The sequence below is a fragment of the Natrix helvetica genome, assembly GCF_964273705.1.
Source record: "Natrix helvetica genome assembly, chromosome: 10".
Taxonomy (NCBI): Eukaryota; Metazoa; Chordata; class Lepidosauria; order Squamata; family Natricidae; genus Natrix; species Natrix helvetica.
Genome location: NC_138561.1, coordinates 1,774,492 through 1,793,236, shown reverse-complemented (window position 1 = coordinate 1,793,236; position 18,745 = coordinate 1,774,492). Strand labels below are relative to the sequence as shown.

At 47.9% G+C, this 18,745-nt stretch overlaps 1 protein-coding gene across 1 annotated transcript in view; it reads right to left on the bottom strand.

Annotated features, from left to right (window-relative positions):
- Positions 1 to 3,075: 3,075 nt before the first annotated feature.
- Positions 3,076 to 18,745, bottom strand: part of CNGB1 (cyclic nucleotide gated channel subunit beta 1) — a gene marked incomplete at its 5' end in the record, with an annotated part of 65,279 nt that continues 49,609 nt past the window's right edge. Inside the window, 15 exons of the mRNA XM_081963094.1 lie at positions 3,076 to 3,751; positions 4,315 to 4,486; positions 5,729 to 5,875; positions 6,934 to 7,052; positions 8,245 to 8,328; positions 8,412 to 8,509; positions 9,711 to 9,870; positions 10,519 to 10,660; positions 10,751 to 10,873; positions 12,245 to 12,309; positions 12,544 to 12,630; positions 13,041 to 13,091; positions 13,876 to 14,084; positions 16,424 to 16,582; positions 17,392 to 17,549. Coding sequence (XP_081819220.1) covers positions 3,548 to 3,751; positions 4,315 to 4,486; positions 5,729 to 5,875; positions 6,934 to 7,052; positions 8,245 to 8,328; positions 8,412 to 8,509; positions 9,711 to 9,870; positions 10,519 to 10,660; positions 10,751 to 10,873; positions 12,245 to 12,309; positions 12,544 to 12,630; positions 13,041 to 13,091; positions 13,876 to 14,084; positions 16,424 to 16,582; positions 17,392 to 17,549 — 1,978 coding nt within the window. The 3' untranslated portion in view covers positions 3,076 to 3,547. The remainder of the gene's footprint in view (positions 3,752 to 4,314; positions 4,487 to 5,728; positions 5,876 to 6,933; positions 7,053 to 8,244; positions 8,329 to 8,411; positions 8,510 to 9,710; positions 9,871 to 10,518; positions 10,661 to 10,750; positions 10,874 to 12,244; positions 12,310 to 12,543; positions 12,631 to 13,040; positions 13,092 to 13,875; positions 14,085 to 16,423; positions 16,583 to 17,391; positions 17,550 to 18,745) is intronic.

Below are 18,745 nucleotides of genomic sequence, written 5' to 3'. Positions count from 1 at the left end.
AAGCAAAAATAAGGTAAGAGAACACCTGTCAGCTCAAACCACTGGGTCCTGACAGATTACTTCCCAGAGTTCTGAAGGAGCTGGCAGATGTGATCTCAGAATCTTTGAATCGTGTCTTTCAAAGTGGAGCACCAGGAAACTAACTACCTGAGGACTGGAAAAAAGCTGATGTGGTTCCCATCTTGAAACAAAGGGGGGGGGGATCAGATCCAGGAAATTACAGACCAATCAGCCTGACATCAATACTTGGGAAGATCTTGGAAAAGATAATCAGTCAACAAATTTGCGAACACCTTGAAACAAACAAAGTTATAACCAGTAGCCAACATGAATTCATCAAAAAGACATTATGCCAAAGAAATCTTATTTTATTCTTTAACAAAGTGATTCAGTTAGTGGTTCAATGAAATGCTGTGGACATAGCATACTTCGATTTCAGTAAAGCCTTTGATAAAGGGGCCACAGCCTACTTCTTGGCAAGCTAGAAAAATGTGGGGTGAACCGCATCACCACCAGATGGGTTTGCAATTGACTAACAAATCAAACTCAACAATGGTACTACATCTACATGGAGGGAAATAAACAGTGGGATCCCACAAGGTTCCTCTTAGGCCCAAGATATTAGCTTCATAAGTGATCTAGGTGAGGGATATAAGGGGAACCCGTCAAATCTGCAGATGACACTAAGCTGGCAGGAATCGCCAACACCCCAAAAGACAAACTCAAGATCCAAAAGGATCTTGGGAGACTTGGACACTGAGCCGTATCAAAATGAAATTCAACAGAGAGGAAAGGGAATGTCTACATTACAGGCAAGAAAGACCGACTGCATGGGTACAGGCTAAGTAACATTTGGCTTAATGTCAGTAGCTGCGTGAGAAGGATCAATTGCTTAAATATGAGCCAATATATGCAGCAGCAGCAGCCGCCAAAAAGGCAAATGCATTCTAGGCTGCCTTAATAGAGGGACAGAATCAAGATCACATGAAGTTCTAGTACCTCTTTACAAAGCCTTAGTAAGACCACGCTTGGAATCCTGCATCCAGTTTTGGTCACCACAGTATTAAAAAAAAAGATGTTGAAAGTCTGGAAAGAGTGCAGAGAAGAGCAACAAGAATGATTTGGGGCTGCAGCTAAAACCTATGAAGAATGATCATAGGAATTGGGTATGACTAGTCTAATAAAAAGAAGGACTGGGGGAGACATGATAGCAGTGTTCCAATATTTGAGGGGCTCCTACAAAGACAAGCGGGGGTGTCAAACTATTTTCCAAAGCGCCAAAAGGCAGGACAAGAAACAATGGATGGAAACTAAACCAGGAGAGAAGCAACCTTGAAAATTCCTAATGGTGAGAACAATTAACCAGTGGAACGGCTTGTCTCCAGAGGTTGTGGAGGGTTAGAGGGGTGGGGTGGGGTGGGGTGGGGTGTGCTGAAGCTCTATCCTGCCCATGATCTGTGGGCTCTCTCATTCATCGCTTTAACTTGAAGGGCTGGGCTGACAGATGTCCCTTAAAGTTTAAGGCATCCAACTTCATCCGGATGCAGGTTTAGCAACCAGCTTCAAAATAAAAGTTCTTTATTTTTCCAGATTCAGCCATCTGGTTTCTGCTTTGGGTTTTCCTACACAGCTTTCTCCAGGAGCAGAGTGGTTATAGTTATTTCAGGCACGAATGGTCCCTGGTTCGAAATTGGGCAGAAACCAATTTATTTTCCTGAAACGTTTACTTCTTCCGAAATCGGCTTCCCAAATCTGTTCAAGAGGAGCTGGCCCTGGGAATTCACCCCCTTGAAGGAGTTAGTGCAGGGGTGTCCAAACTTGGGAACTTTAAGACTTGTGGACTTCAACTCCCAGAATTCCCCAGCCAGCATGGGAGTTGAAAAGTTTCCAAGTTTGGACTATGCTGGCTGGGGAATTCTGGGAGTTGAAGTCCACAAGTCTTAAAGTTCCCAAGTTTGGACACCCCTGAGTTAGTGGAAGGAATTGGGGTGGGTGGGGGGGAGAGATCAAATGTTTGTGGCTCCCAGTGGCAGGCAGAGGGCGCTCCCATTCGCCCATCCCAGCGGAGGCGTTTTGGCCACGCTGGTCAGAAGGGGGCGCGGGAAAACACGCGTGGAGACCGCGGTTGCTGCCATGCGGGTGGCGGGTGCGGGTGACGCTTGCGATGGCGCAGGCAGGACGGCAGCTCCGCCCCCGGGCTGTAAATGCGCTTTCCAGGAGCGGAGGCTTGGAAGAGGCTGGCAAAGCCTCCGCCCTTCCCGAAGACGGGCTGCTCTCCAAAGGGCGCCTGCAACCCGCGACTGGAGGCGCTGCTGGAGACGCCCCCCCCCACCTGCGCCATCCGCCCCCCCGGCCGCCCCCTCCCGCGATCGGGTTCGGCGCCTGCAAACGCCGCGAGCGGGAATGGGGCGCGCGGGTCCCGGGTGTTGTGCCCTCGCTGCGCTCCGAGGGCGCCAGGAAGGGAGCGCCAGGACCCCGGCCGCGCTGCGCTCTCCCCCGCCCGGCCCGGCGAGCAAAGAGCGGAGGGGCGGCGTCTCCGCTGGCCCGGCACCCGCTCCCTGCCCTAAGGAGCCGCTGCCGGCTTTAGGAGCGGTGCCGAGCCGCCCCGGGAGAAGCAGCGGCGAACTGGCGCTGCGCTCTTGGCCTCCGAGTGGGGCGAGTCAGGCCTCTCCGTGTGGAAACCCACAGTAACAGGCGGGGAGGTTTCAGCAGGCGGAGATTGAATGGAGAAGTCTGGAGATGCTGATAAACGAAAGAATTGGGGGCTTGAGATTCTTTCCAATTCATCTTTCTACAGCTGCAATCCTGGTTTCACTTCATCTCCCTGTCAGTAAGCAAATGCCACAAAGAGTCACTGAAGGGAAAACGGGTCAGTGTGATGAACCTTTTCCTTCTACTCTCTGGTAGCTCGCGGTGGAAAGAACTCGATAGCCTGTAACCCCTCTTACTTCTGCATGGCCTGCGTCTACTACTGTGTGTAGATGTCCTTATCAATGCTGTTTTCTAAACTCTCTCTAACACACCTTTTTTTGCATTTTTGGGCAAATACATTAAAAGACCACACAACAGAAGGTGTTTTGAACAAATATATTTACTGTACATTTGGAAACTGTATAAAGCCAACATTGCTTAATAGAGATTTCACTTGCTCTAATTTATCTTGGATTTTTGCTGAAATTCTTCTAAAGATACAGTTAAACAGCTCGTCGTGTAAACTTTTTTCCCCTTCGTTCAGTCCCGTCCCAATTCTCACTGACTATCTGGACAAGTCCGTTTTCTTGGCAAGGTTTTTCAGGCGTTGTTTTGCCATTGCCTAAGTGAGACTAGAACTCAGAGTCTCCTGGTTTCTAGCCTGATGCCTCAGCCGTGACACCAAACTTGTTCTCTAAATAAAGTGTAAAGAAGTATAGGGGAGTCTCTTAATTGCCAAGACTCCGTCTCAGCTGACTTAATAGCACAACATTAGAGCTTATTTTGAATGGCTGCCCAATCCAAGCAAATGCCACCGGCAAGGACTTGCACAGATAGGGAGCCTCACCTGGTTCTTCTACTTAGGTTCCTTTTTTTCTAAGACTTCCACGGAGAGAACCTCTTCATCCCCAGCAGGGGTGGGACTCATGGAAACCCGAACAGGATGATCGGGACTCTTGGAGGTCTTCGTCTCTGTTCCGCAGTTGTTGGGCTTGGGGGAACCAGCTCGTGAAGCATGGCTGGCTGGTGACTTGGGGACAACTGGTGTGGAAGCGGCAGCCTGAAAGAAAAGCCAGTCAGATTGGGAATCATGTAAGGGGCCTTGATAGGGAAAAGGTGATTGCCTTAAAACGGGGAGAAGCAACCTCTTAGTCCAATCTTCTAGATGGGGCCCCAGAGCGGTGTCCATGGGCATGAATATGCCCAGAGATATACAGTATATCACCCACTTGGTCCCCTGCTCAGCTGACTTTTGGGTTACTTTAATTAAAATGAGATTGACACGGGAAAAAGGAATGCTCCAGAGCAAAATGTCCATTGAGCAGCAGAAGCATTCCTAGAAGATAAAGCTGACCTCAGCCAGCCCCACAAAAGATTTGCTCCCAAAAACAATTGAGAGGGACAAATGTGGTGGAATCTACCTTAATGGCTGCTGGGGGTAAAGTGAAGAATCGTCAGCATTGCACCGCTCAATGGTTCTTTGGGACTGGCCATGCTCAGCCATTTTGTGAAAAGCACCTGACATGCACTCTCAATATATGTACCCAGCCCACCCCATCCTCCCCAGGCAGGTTCCCATAATGCTCTCCTCTCGCCAGGCCGCCTGGAGGGGGTCAAGCACACCTGCATTGCCTTCAGCTCCTTCAGTTTCCAGCGGAGGTGAGCCAGTCTGCCCTTGCCCCCCATCCTGCCCGCAGCCACCAGGGCGGCTTGGAAGAGTTTGGGGGTCCCAACTCTGGGAGGGATGATGAGGACCTTCTCTTCTTTGGGCCTGGTGTTGTTCCTCAGCATTCGCCTAAAACGGAGCAAAAGCACAGAATTGGAAATCGGCCAGATCTGTGAGAATAAGCTGCATGTGCGAATGCAACAGAACGACTGAATGTCATGGCCCTTCTCTGATCTTCCTTCAGAGGCTCTTCTTCTAAAAGTCCCGTTTCTGCTTCTTGGGAGTTTTCTTTTAAAGTGACAAATGGGAGGCCCCGTGTGAGTCCTCAGAATCACTTTAGAGCAGGGGTGTCCAAACTTGGGAACTTTAAGACTTATGGTCTTCAACTCCCAGAATTCCCCAGCCAGCTGGCTGGGGAATTCTGGGAGTTGAAGTCCACAAGTCTTAAAGTTCCCAAGTTTGGACACCCCTGCTTTAGAGAGTGAGACGTGTGGCACATTTAATTAATTCTTTAATGAATGGAAAGCGTCGTGCAGTGTCTGCAGTGAGAAAAAATGGGAAGATTGCAAACAGAAGAGACATCTATTTCTCACTTCAAACTCTCGGGGCAGAGAGCCGTACAGTCAAACCTATGAAAGCTGTGGTTGTCCACAGAATTGGGCCAATCGAGAGCAGCCCGGTCGTTTCCATAGAATTGGGGAAATCATCCAAGGTATCAAAACATGGATAATTGAAGAAAGTAATTTAAGCACCATGCGAAGTGAATCGTAGCCTCTCACAGTGCTGTCAAACTCTTAAATGTGACTCATTCACTACCATTCATATATTGAATCCCTTCCCTGTCCTAGTCTGTTAGTCCTTTCTCTGACCGGTAGAGAACCCCCTCCCCAAATTTGTCTTGTTTCACAGCAGGCAAGGGGAACAAAATAAAACCCGAAGGGCTGAATGCTTGTTATCTGAACTGTATTAGGCAGAGCCATGTATTCTTGGGCAAGGAAGTTACCCTGGGGGGATAAGGGGTCCTCATGGCAGATTTCCAGGGGAAAACTCAACCCAACCTCTAGAGGAGAGGGGAAGAGAGGAGGGGAAGGCTGGAGGGGAGGGAAAGGTTGAGGAGGGGAGAGGAGACCAGACCACACAAAGCAAACATTAAAATGAACTATTAAGGGTTAAGGGAAAGGATGTGTCTTTGTATTTTTCTGTTACTGGAGATATGGGATCAGGCCAGGCAAGAGAGGGCACATTTCACCACCAACTGATCCTCACCATCACACATCAGCTAGCAAGAGCCTCTCAGAATTGGACTGCCATAGAAAGGAGAGCAAACCGATTAATCAATTAAAGTAACCCTTTGATCGTCCTGCATCTCACCTCGCTTTCTTCCGCAGCAGCTTTTGGGACTCTGGATAATGCACCAGAATTTCATTCAAATCCTTCTTATCCAGAATGAAAAGGTTAGTAAATCCATGTGCCACAACGTTAGCGGTACGCCGATTTCCACCTCCCACAGCCAGTAAACTAATAGAAAAAAGCAAAAATACAAACTCAGCAGCCAATTTCTCATCTCCTATTCCGCAGAAAGGAACTTCATTCTACCTGCCTCCCTCGTATCTTGCAAGACTATCATTCAGTAACAACTAAACAAATGTAAGATCCAGTAATTCAACATTTCTTCAATCTGATAGTACAAAACCATTGTGCCAGGCCGAAATGCCCATGGCAGTCTCAAGGTAACCTGAGCAGGAGGTGGGAAAAGACCATCTTAGATTTGTGCGGAGAAATGGGACTCAGAAGCTTAACCCAGATCTTAAGAGTCTTTGCCGCCAGAGGTCTTCTCAGCCAGGGTTAACCCTTTACCTCTTGGAAGTCATCCAGGTAGCAAGCTAATAAAGGCTATTTCACCTAATATCTAAGAATGGCCATGGCATGATTTCATTTCCCTCCGTTTCTCCCTATTTATTCCAGTTACCAAGACTGGTTACCTCCCGGCAAGATTGTTTGAGAGTTGCAGCTTCATTCAAGTATTTCTTTTATTAGATTTATCACCTGCCTTTCTCTACTTGTATAAATGCTCAAGGCAGCTTGTAAGATTAAAAAGCAAACATTAAAATGAACTATTAAGGGCTAAGGGAAAAGATGTGTTTTTGTATTTTTCTGATACTGGAGATATGGGATTAAGTGCACTTTCCTGGGGAGACCCCCTCTTGCACCCCAGGAGATGACCCTGTCTACAGAAGGGCTCCTCTGGGGAATGGAGAGGCGCTTCCTCCCACAGCAGATCAAGCTGCAGCAGCCTCTCATTTTGCCTGGAAAGCCATGGAGAGCATCATCATCATCACAGGTTCTTGGTTATTGCCCCTGTCAAGGGTTGCTCGAGATGAGATCCCTAAAGGACAGTCTGGGGACTTAGATGCTGGGATTGGAAGGGGAGAGTCGGAGGATGGCTGCCCTCTTGCCCACGCTGGGCCTGCCACCTCACAGGCTTGTTGCTGTGAAATGCCGTTGGGGAAGAAGCTCCACTGGGCCTCAGAGAAAAGGCGGAAGAGAAATGCAGCAGAGGAGAGAAAAGGAACGACCTTATTTCTCCAAACACAGAGCCGGCTTTCAGGGTCACGAGAATCGTTTTCCCATCCGGTCCCCCAAGTACTTGGACTTGTCCAACCTGAATGATGTACATCTCGCGGCCGATCTCTCCCTAAGGAAAGAGGGGAAGAATAATTGGGAAAACTTTTTCTTTTGAAAATCTTGCACAAATTATTATTATTGTTCATCACAGTCAGCCAGATGTTCAGACTGGATTTGGCACTTTTAACCCCCTAGCGAGTCCTTCCCGAAAACATGGGATAGACAGATGTGGACGTTTGATGGTGTTATGGATATCGTCGCAGGGTGTAAGCCCTTCCACGCAAAGCTGCCTTTTGCAATTGATGGAGAGTTTGTCAATCCTAATGGTGTTCAAGTGGTGCCCCAGTTGTTTTGGGATTGCACCCAAGGCACCTGTGACTATTGGTGCTACCTTTGCTTTCCTTTGCCACCATCTCGTGATTCAAGGTGACTTTGAGCAGAGTTGCCTTGAAATTACAACTTGGGCATCCAAGAAAGTTGCACCTGCAAAGTGGAACTGCAGTATTTCTGTGGGCTGGGATAGAGGTTTTAATAAGGGAGGTGTTACCAGAGCAACTTAAGGCTTTAAAAGGCTTAAAGAGACAGGGCAGTCTTAAAGGGAAAGGGCTGAGCTCCCATCCTTCCCAATGTAGGCCCTGGAGAGGTTACCCTATCTAGTTCCAGAGGAAAATTTCTGGGTTGAATATTGCCTGACACCAAGACTCCCACTTAGACGGGAAAGGCGCTAATTTGCCATCTCTTCATTCTTGTGAATTTAGGATCAGCAACTAAATATCAAATAATGACCAGCCTACCAGGAAAATGAATAAATGCCCCATAGTTGTATATTTGCAGGCAATCCTTTACTTGATGTATTTTGTCCTATTTTCATTTGTGACTTCTGATTTTCAGAGGAAAAGGAAGAAACGAATTCCCTTTTAAAGAAAAACCAAGGTCTTCCTCCAAAACCTGTGTGCATTTTATTTTAAGCTCTGCTGCTTCTGTTTTGCCATTATTTTAGTTACTGGATCCAATGCTGCTTTCCCTGACATCTAATAACTAGGAATCGTCTAACGGCTGTGATGATGGCCACCTAGTTTTGGCTACTACAACCCAGCATCTAATTCCACTGACATTCCCACATTTAAAAGCAAACCCCCTTCAGTGGCATTATCCCCGAAAAGCACAACCTGGGGAGCATGTGAGGAAGGGCGTCCTCTCTATGCCTGGAACCTCCCTTACCAGCCTGACTGAATTGGGCTGCAGTATTGCTCGCTGGTTACCTTTTTGCACACGTAGTCGTTAGGTAAGTACACCACGGATCGCAGCCTCTTCAGCATGTCAAAAATCATTTGCCGATCACAGCCCTGCCCCAAAGGAAGGAAAGAAGGCTTGGACTCGGCTCTTCCGGCCAGCTGAGAAAGAGGAGCCGCGAGTCAGCTGGCAGTACCTGGAAGAGCGGCACTTTGCTCACAATGCTGTAGTTCACATCGATGGCGATGTCCAGCTTCATCTTTTCGGGCAGCTGCATGAGCAGCTCTGATTCGTCTGCAAGTGAGGGAGAGAAGCGCTTGTCTCCTGGCCTCGTGGTCCAATGGAAGAGAATGAGCCCTGAGCCTAAAGCCTTCAGGTGCGAATAATAAAGACGAGGGTCGGGCTGTTTGTCTCAGTGGCACAATTTAGAAAATTGAGTAGAATTTTGCATTGATGGAGCTTCCAATCCTGCCCTGTACTGCAAGAATCACTGCAGCGAAAACACCCCCCTTCCCCCTTGCTGGAAAAGATGATCAACCACTTTTCTAAGCCATGCAGCTTCCTCGGGATCTTGTGTCCCCTGAGGATAAGAAGACATCTTCAAACAGTGGATCTAACCATACAGAGGAAGAACCGTCTCCAGAACATGGAGGCAAGGGGAATGTGTTTTTTAAAAACCAGGACAGGGGAGTGACTAAAACATACGACGAACGGTTACAGAAACCAGGCAGGGCTAGTCTAGTGAAGAGAAGGACCAGGGGAGACATGAGAGCAGTCTTCCAATATTTGAGGGGCTGCCACAGAGAGGAGGAAGGGGGTCAAGCTATTCTCCAAAGCAGCCGAAGGCCAGACAAGGAATAACGGATCAAAACTGAACAAGGAGAGATTCAACCTGGAAATAAGGAGGACTTTTCCGAGAGTGAGAAAAATCAACCGATGGAACAGAAGTTGCCTTCAGAAGTTGTGGAAGCTTCATCACTGGAGGCTTTCAAGAAGAGACTGAACTGCCATCTGTCAGAAATTGTGCGGGGTCCCCCTGCTTGGGGGTTGGATTAAATGACCTACAAGGTCCCTTCCAACTCTGCTAATCTGGTTCTCAGGACAAGAGCCACTCCTGCAGGTATGATGGACCCCAGGCAGGGGCCTCCTGCCTTAGCTGACAATCAGAGCAGCTGGGAAGCCTGTTGGGCAAGACTGGGCAGGAAGGAGAAGACTGCTTTCCCCTCCAGTTCCTGCTCTCAGGGTTTGCTTAAATGCACGGATTTGAGGGTCAAATGCATTTCGTGCTATATCTAATCCGCTGCACGGAGTGTTTGCCAGGAAGGATCAAAAAGGCAGCAACATTATGATGCAAAGAAAAAATGGGCAGGACTTAGGGTTGCCATGACAGCCACTACCTTGACTTTATATCTCCACTTGTAACCACCAATAATCGTAATTACACAACAGAGAAAGGCCAAAGAAATCATTTTGTCTCTGAAAGTAAGTTACTTACCCAGCATGCCTTGGGATTGCCAAGTATATTCATACCAAGTTTTGATTCTGTTCTGAACCGAACGGGGAATTCTGTACAAAGCCATATATTTTACGGTATTATCCATGCAGCTCCGATAGTACGATTGTCCTCCTGTGGCAGCCCCCACAACATCCCTCATCTGTATAGGATTGAAAAAAAAAGTGCAAACGGAAGGACTTCATTCCGTGCTGCCAACAGTCAAGAGAAGACTCACCTGGTGGAATTCCCTGGGATGGGGCAGGTGATTCGGATGTCCAAAAGGCCTCCGGTGCTGAGATGGAACCATTAGACACACCTGAAAAGCTAAACCTGACAGGCTGAGGATCTGGCTTGTTTTTCTTAGGCTGGGGCCCAATATCTGAAGGGCCACTTTTCATCTAATGATAGCTCAAAGTCTCAAATGGTCTCAAAAAAAGTGATTTATGACCAACATTTAAGACTGTTGCATCCCCCCCCCCCCCACAGCAGGTGATCGCAATTGAGGTGCCTGGCAATCACCCTGCATTTATGACTGAGGGTCCTGCAGATACGTGATTGCAATTTGCAACCATTTTTGCCAATTTCTGGCCAAAAAAAACCCACTGGAAAACCTGGATTTGCTCAATAATTGTGCTGATTTGCTTAATATCTGCCATAAAAATTGTCAAAAAATCAGGTCCAACTCAACTTACGCCACCTATGGCTTACAATGAAAATCGGCACTTCCATAAAAACAATGGTGTGCAGCAAACGAGAAAAGAAGGCAGCAATTTTTGTAACCCAGAGAAGGTGTGAAGTGAGAGCTCACCTGGCCGATCATCACTGAGAAAGCAAAGACTCCTGTGAAGTAATTGAGAAGCTGAAAAACGATCTCAAAGAGGTTATGGGGGTCCGGCAGCCCCCCGATGGTGATGAGGGTCTTGACAGCCCAGTAATAACAGCGGATGTAACTGTCAAAGACGAAGCACAAGAGATACGCAAAGGTTGTGCACGCCTTCCTCTTGGCTCCTTCTCCAGAGACAGCTGCCCAGGTTGCCTACCTGTTTCCTCTGCCGTCGTATACCCAGGGGGTGGAGCCGATCCCCTGGAAGGAGGAGGCCCAGTAATACAAGCAGGAGTTCAGGTGCAGGCTGAAGAGCAGGTAGGCCGTAATCCTTACGACTCTGCCAAAATAATAATAGCCCTGCTAAGGAGGGGCTGCTAAAGTCCCTGCAGGACCCGAGACTGCCTGTGCTCTGCTCCTCTGCTGCTGCTTCCCCATTCCCCCCTCTCCCCTCCCCCTGCCCAGGAGGGCATTGCTCCCGGAGGGAATGCAAGGAGCAGGACTCTCAGAAGGTGCCCTGGGAATCAGGTATGGCTGGAGGGGAGCATCTGCAGTGCCAGGTGCAGCCCGGCTCTTCTCAGCCAGCCAGGAGAGTGGGGTTGCCTGCAAGGGGCCGGCAAGGGGCCAAGATGCCCCCCCCCACCCACCACAACTATGCATTCAAAGCTGTGCCTGGCTGCTACGTAAATTGTGCAACACACACACACACACACACACCACAGGCACTGCTTTGATTGCATGTCACAACTTCCATTTTGACTTCCTTGATTTTGCTCTGCAGACAAATAGGAGGGGGGGGGATATTTTGAGTCTGGAAGTTGCTCCTGAGAGTTCAGTGCCTTTTCCCTCTTGCTGGGCTTAGGGCAGGGGTGTCCAAACTTGGCAACTTTAAGACTTGTGGACTTCAACTCCTAGAATTCCCCAGCCAGCTCTGCTGGCTGGGGAATTCTGGGAGTTGAAGTCCACAAGTCTTAAAGTTGCCAAGTTTGGACACCCCTGGCTTAGGGGGTTCCACCTCCCCCACCTGGTCAGAGTGACACGCCGTGACCCTTTCCTTCCACAGTTACTGTGCATACAGTCACTCGCGTGATGTTATGAGGGGAGAGGGGGAGGGGGGGTAATGCTCAGAAAGGGACGCAAGAAAACCAGTGACCCCCTTCTCTCGTTTCCTTTTGCACAGCCCTTTCAGTCAGTGCATCCCACCCCACAGCAAGGCCTCCGAGGCAGAGTCCAGGTAGGCTCAGGTACGTGTATATAGATATTCAGGCTTTAAAACTGGTCTGGAGGTTATGCTCAGACAGGTCACAGACTGTGCTGTCATTTATGGTTCAGCCTCTCCGTCTCCCAGCAGCTCCTCCAGCCTCCATGTCAGTCGAGCGTCCCAAGCTATTTCTAGAGGTGGCCCTGCGCAAACTGCCCCATTGATTCTGTCTGAGAAGTCCTGCTTTGAGTTCAGTTCGCCTCAGTACGCCATGGTATTAGTAAGAATGCCGGCCTTCAAAGTAGAGACCTCTGCTCTTGGGCTGCCATGTGGCGTGCAACGTTGGAAATAAAGTGGACGTACAGTTGGATTCTACAAAACCATTGTGTGGATTTCATTGTTGTTGCCATTTCCTTTGGAAAGGTTGCGTGTCAGCGAGACATGCAGGGAGAGAAGGGCCTGCAGAAGAAGCTGCTGAGCTGCACCCTGCCCAGAAGGACAGAAGCTCACCTGTAAACATAGGCCTTGCTCAAAATAGCTTCCAGGCGGTTGTTAAACTCAAAGAAGGCCAGGTACTGCGAAAAAGAGATAAAGGCCCCCGGTGAGCTCCAGAGGAGATTCTGCCCACAGTTCACCAAGGAAAGGAAAAACCTTCCCCAAGGAAGCCATGGGTGAAGCCTTCGGGGGCAGCACAGAGAGGGACCGATACCTTGGGAGCTGCTGCTCTGGGTTGACCTCCTGGGTTAAGCCAGCTCCTCCTTTTCCAGCCCTTCCCTAAAGATGCGAAATCAGGATGGAGGAGGACTCACCTTTAGGCAGCGAGGCAAACGCAGGAGAGGATTCACGCCAACCTTGAAGTAGAAGAAATCCAGGGGGAGAAGGCAGAGGGCATCCATCTGAAAGAGAAATTGCAACCAAAAATGTATATAGCTGAGGAAATGTGCATAATAACATAAATGTTTTTTTAGCAAACGTTTTAAAAATGATCCAAGTGCAATTAATCACATTTTACAAACAAATCAGAAACTGATTTTGAAAAAGATAGACTCAGACATCTCCTCATCATTCAAAAGGTATCAGTGACCTGATATTCCCAAATTATATATGTATAGCATATACACTTTTACTGCATATAATGAGAATTACATTGGTAAACTTTCTATGCCAGCCACCCAAGCAGATGATATCACTGCTATGACAAAGAATTCAGCATCCAGAATATTATTTAAGGATCACATGGCAGCGAACACAGTTTCACTCTGGTGGTCATTTTAATTAGGAGTAAATTAAACAAAACACCACACACCTTAAAGCGATGGGACTTCAGGTAATTCTTCCTCATGGCTCTCTTATCAGTCTAGAAGAAGAAAGAAATTGCAAAAGAGTGCCACCCGAAACTCAGAAGGGAAACTGAGGCACAGCCAGCAGAATTTCTGTGTCCTGGCATGGAATTTATTGGCCTGGCATGGAAACAGGCACAGTATCAAAATCTGCTGCACAGGAATTGCTGCTCTTCTGAAGCATCTTAAGTCTTGCAGATTGTTTACACTTGGGGTGGTTACCTTCCCTTTGCAGATGGATAGATACCTTATTTTGTAAACCTAAAATGAATGTCCTGGCTTCCTCTTGGGAAAGGCTTAGTGGTCATTGAGATTTTTACAGCCCGAACTCATGGAGGGAAGCATACATTACATTAATATTTAAAGAAGGTACAGACCAAAACCAAATTCAAAATTACAGGCCAATCTCGCTGCTGAATGCGGACTATAAAATATTTGCAACAATAATGGCAGAAAGACTAAAAAGAATACTAAATGACTACATACATCCAGATCAAAATGGATTTCTCCCAACAAGACAAATTAGAAATAATACCAGAACAATAGCTAATATCTTGGAGAATTATGAGGTGCATACAGAGAAACAAGTGGCACTTGTATTCCTGGATGCACAGAAGGCATTCGATAATTTAAATTGGCAATATATGAAACAACAAATTAAAAATATGAATCTAGGAAATGAATTTGAAAAATTAACGGATCTGCTTATTTATGGATGAATGGCATAACTGCTTTGGGTATCAAGCTCTCAAATCAAGAGTCAGAAGTCAGACATGGCTTGGCTTGCTGTGTGCCACTTACAATAATATCTCCTTGATGGACAAACTGCAGGCGGACCTGAAAGACGGCCATGTCCAGGAAGTAGATGAAATCACAGAGGTAGTCAATAGCCATCCAGTAATAGATGTTCTCGGGTGATTGATATGGGAAAGCCCAGCGGACCGGAATCAGCCAGCAGTTCCAGTTCCAGGCCAGGACAACAAGTAAGAGCCACAACACGTACATCAGATCTAGAAGAGGAGGGAAGCCCAGGAGACACTCAGGACCCTTGTGGAGCGTCCCTCAAATTCCCCTTTCAAACTCCTCAGTGGGAGAGCCACCCTTGCACTCTGCTTGCCCAAGGAGCAAGAGGGAAGAACAACTTGCGGATCAGAGATCAGGCAACAGTTGTCACACAGTGCGCCCCACAGCCTGTGAAGCAAGTGGGCTAAGAAGTGGAACAAGTCCCCTCAAAGTCAGTTCAACATGAATGGGCTGGCAGGCCATGTCCCAGCATCTTTCTCAGCTTCAGAAAATGATACAGATGGAGATGATCATCTTGGCCTCCCCATCAAATACGGAACCCAAGATGGAATCAGAAGATGGGAAGGAACCTCGGAGGTCTTCTACTCCCAGCCTCTGCTCAAGGCAGGAGACTTTATACCATCCCAATCTAACAGTTATCTAGTCTCTTCTTGAAAACCTCCAGTAATGGAGTACCCACAACTGTGGGAGGAAAGCCATTCCATTGGTTAATTGTTCTCACTGTCAGAAAAGTTCTCCTTACTTCTAGGTTGGATCTCTTGCACAAGCTTCCATTCAACATTTCTTGTCCTGCCCTCTGATGCTTTAGAGAATGTCAACCCCCTCATATCTGTCACTGCCCCTTAAGTATGGAAGACAGTTACCATACCCCCCTCCCCTCCCCCCAATCTCTCTCTTCCATAGGCTAGATATACCTAGTTCCCCCAACCGTTATTATATGATTTAACCTCCAGATCCCTTATCAACTGTGTTGGTCTCCTTTGCACACTCTCTAGCGTTTCAGGATCATTTTTCTATCGCTGGGACCAGATACAATTTTTATGCAGTTATACTGCACTCACTAGTACAAAGCGGTACAATTACTTCTCGTTGTCTTGACACTATCCCTCTGTTGCACATTTCTGGCTCATACTTCAAAGGTGGTCTACTGGGACTCCTAGATCCCTCTGATAATTACTGTACTACTTTTGAGCTAGGAATTGCCTATGCATTTGGTATACCCTGCCTAAGTGCAGGACTGACTTTTCTCACCAATGAATTGCATTTTTTGGGATAGGGCCCAGTGTTGAAGTCTGTCAAGATCCTTCTGAATCTTGACTCTATGATTTAAAGTGTTAGCTATTCCCAGCTTACCCTTGATCTGCAAATTTGATGAGTTCTCCTTCTATCCCCTCATCTAGATAATTTATGAAGGCGTTGAAGAGGACTGGGCCCAAGATAAAACCTTGAAGTACCCCTGCATGCTTCCTTCCATGTAGATGCAGTTCCATGAAGATCTACACGAGTGCATTTTTTATTTATTTGTTCACTTTCTATGGCCGCCCATCTCAGTCAATAATTTTGGGTGGCTTACAATTCAACTAGTCAGCCAACTGTGAGTCCATCTGGTGGTGATACTCTCTATCCCACATTTGTTTATCTTATGAAGACACAAGCTGTGGTCTATTTTATCAAACACCTTCCTGAGATGTGGAGCTCTCAAGAGAAGCCCTCAACAATCCCTACCATTTGCTTCCAACTTCCTTCAGGGATGTGTGTTTGGAGCATAAGGATGGTTAATGGCGCTTACGGATGGTTGTCCACAATCAGTTTGCAGTGATTTATTTAACCTACATTCTAAGAATAACATTGTGGTGGGTACCTGTCTCCTATAGTTTCCAACACGGTCCTCTGTTCAGGCGGGAACAGAGATTGAATCCTATTGGCTAAGAGGTCTGACAGCTCCCTATAAAAGGGCTGCTGTCAGACCAAGAAGTTGCTGGATTGCACAGACTTGTTCCACTACAATAAAGAGCTGTTGTTACGTTTAAGCCGGTGTCTGCCTTCTCATTACCCGATCTAACAACGAGTATCTCCACTTTTTGGACTATACTTGCAATAATTAAAAATGTCACTTGTGAAAGACCTGAAGTGCCTTGCTGTATTTTAAGGGTCCATACAAATTATTTGGCATTTCTAGGGATAAGAATTAGCTTGAGTAGACCATCAAGATTCCTGGGGATTCCCAACAGGTCTGCATTCCTCACAGGCACGAAAGGCCATGAATTTCCCAATTAAACTGATGTATTGCTCATGCCTATGCACAGGAATTTCCTTAGCTAGTGATTTGGTACTAGAAACGGGTCGATGGGATTCAAGGAGAGTTGGTCTTAGTCTATTTGTGGCTCTGTAGAGATTCCAGACTGATTCCTCTTTTGACTCTGCCCCCACGTTCTGCACTCTTTCTCTCACCATTCCCCCATCACAAAGTCCCCCCCTGCTCATTCTCCCCTTCTCTCTCGGAGTGCAGGTGCCTTTTCAGTCCAAAGCCCTCCCTGTGACTTACTGGAGGAAGCGTCAATACTGCTGGGGAACTGGACTTTCCTCACGTGGCAGAGGAAGGGGTGAGATTTAAACCTGCAGCAAAGGATTTCGTGGAAACGCCCCTCTCCATCTTCCTTGGCTTCTTTGCCTTTCTCCTCTGAGATTTTCTCTTTGGAAGGAGCTGAGAGAATAAATCAAATTAGTGAAATCGAAACAAAATTTTTTGCCCATTATTTGGAGCCAAATCAATGGTGGGGTTCCATTTTTTTTACTACTGGTTCACTCATACGCCTGAAGCTTCTGTGCACGAAGTCTCCCGCCACCACCACTACCGGTTCACCTGATCCGGGCCAAACCGGGAGCAACCCACCTCTGAGCCAAATGGAGAGAAAGTTCAGAAACACCTTCTCTAGTACGAATGGACAACCCATATTGCACAGCTTGCACCTGGCCCCGAGTCCTAATTGGCAGCCCCCCCACAAAGCAACCAGGATTTATTTTTTCCGGTGAGCGCTGAATATCTTGTGCCTAAGAGTCCAGGGGCAGTGGAACCTCAAGAATGCTGGAGCTGTTCTGAAACACGTTTGCTTCATTAGTAAAATAATATTATCTCCCCTTAAAAACAACGACGACAGAAGGAAGATTCTGAGGCAGAAGGTCTGGGAGGGCAGGAGACACTCTGGCTGCTGGGCTCACACATCCCATATCCCAGCATAAAATAAGGGTCTAGTACAGGGGTGTCCAAACTTGGCAACTTTAAGACTTGTGGACTTCAACTCCCAGAATTCCCCAGCCCTCTGCTGGCTGGGGAATTCTGGGAGTTGAAGTCCACAAGTCTTAAAGTTGCCAAGTTTGGACACCCCTGGTCTAGTATGTCAACATGCCAACATGCTGCGTTCCCCCTGTACACCTCAGGTGGGAGGCCGAGGCTCTCTTGCGGGGGCCCTTGGGACACCAGAGTCACAGCCCTTGTCTCCTGGACTCACTCACAGGCTGCAGGGGTCTCATCCTCGGAGGAGGCGTCGGGGTCCGTCAGCTTCTCCTTGACTTTCTCCGTTCGGTCCTTGAAGAGGCGCACCAGCTCCTGCAGCCGATCGTTGATGATGGCGCTACTCTGGCTGGCGGCTGAGCTGCCCCGTCTGGGTGAGCTGTGGAGCAACCAAGAGGGAGAATCAGGTCCTGCCTTCGCAGGGACTCTGAAGGGCCCCTCAGCTCCCCAGTCTCTGCTCTCGAGATTTATTCAGTGGTTCAGAGAACAGCTGGTCCCTTTTTGAAGTGGGGCAAGGGGGTGAGTTCTCTGGTAAAGCTGCGCCCTCTCACCTGGGTGGCGGGGCAGAGGGGGAGAAGCAATTTTACAGATGACCTTGCCTTTGGATCGGCTTCTGAGCCTGCTCTGCAAGGCTGGGAGGTTCTACCAGTATCTGGTGTGTGTGTGTGTGTGTGTGTGTTTGTTTTACCTGGTGCACTGCCTCCTTTTGAGGCACAACCATTCATTCATCAGCTCCCCCCTCAAAGCTGCCCCACAGATGCCTTTGACTGAGGACCAGTGAGAGAAGGCGCCACTTATCAAGGCAAGAGGTGAGAAAAATAAAAATGGGTCAGGCTACGTCCAGTCTTCCCACCCTCTGTTCATCCCTGGATGGGCCCCCAAATATTGACCTCTGACACCTGTCAGTTTACCTCAGGTTGAGCTTTCTGCAACACTTTATGTAAGGAAGGAAAGATTAGTCCAGGCTGTGTAGTAGTTATGCCTTGTGCAGCATTGCCTGCGCCTAAGAGATGGGGCCAGTTAGCCCCCCCCTGCCCCAAATGCAGATTTACCCTGGTTAGTCCATGCAATTCTCTGCAAGCTGGGCTCTCCCTCCTGGAAACTATCTAGACCAATATATTGTTGGACATTTTGCACCCAGGAGGGACTCCATGCAATGTACCAAGAGGCTGACTCTCTACAGCAGCCTTTAGTTTTCTGTCTCCATCGTGGCATAGCAACATCCCTGTCTATGATGGAGGGTTTGAGGCCTTCAAGGAGATATTTTTCTGAAATTTCTGCATATTTTTCCCATAGGCATATAGAGTACAAACGTCTGGTTTGTGCCATACCAGATTTTCTTGGTTCCAAAACATTATTTTTCTCCATAATTAAATAGACTTCAGTTTTTTGGTATGCTCTGTCAGGCCACTTCTGGGCAACGGCAGCAGCCCTGGCTATACCATCCTTAGGAGGGCATTGTGGGATGCTGTCCTGGCAAACCGTCTCACCCAACTACCAGCCCAATCCTGGGTGGGTAAATGATGGGCCATTCATGCGGTGTCAGACCCTGGGAGAAGTCCGTGATGTGCTTCA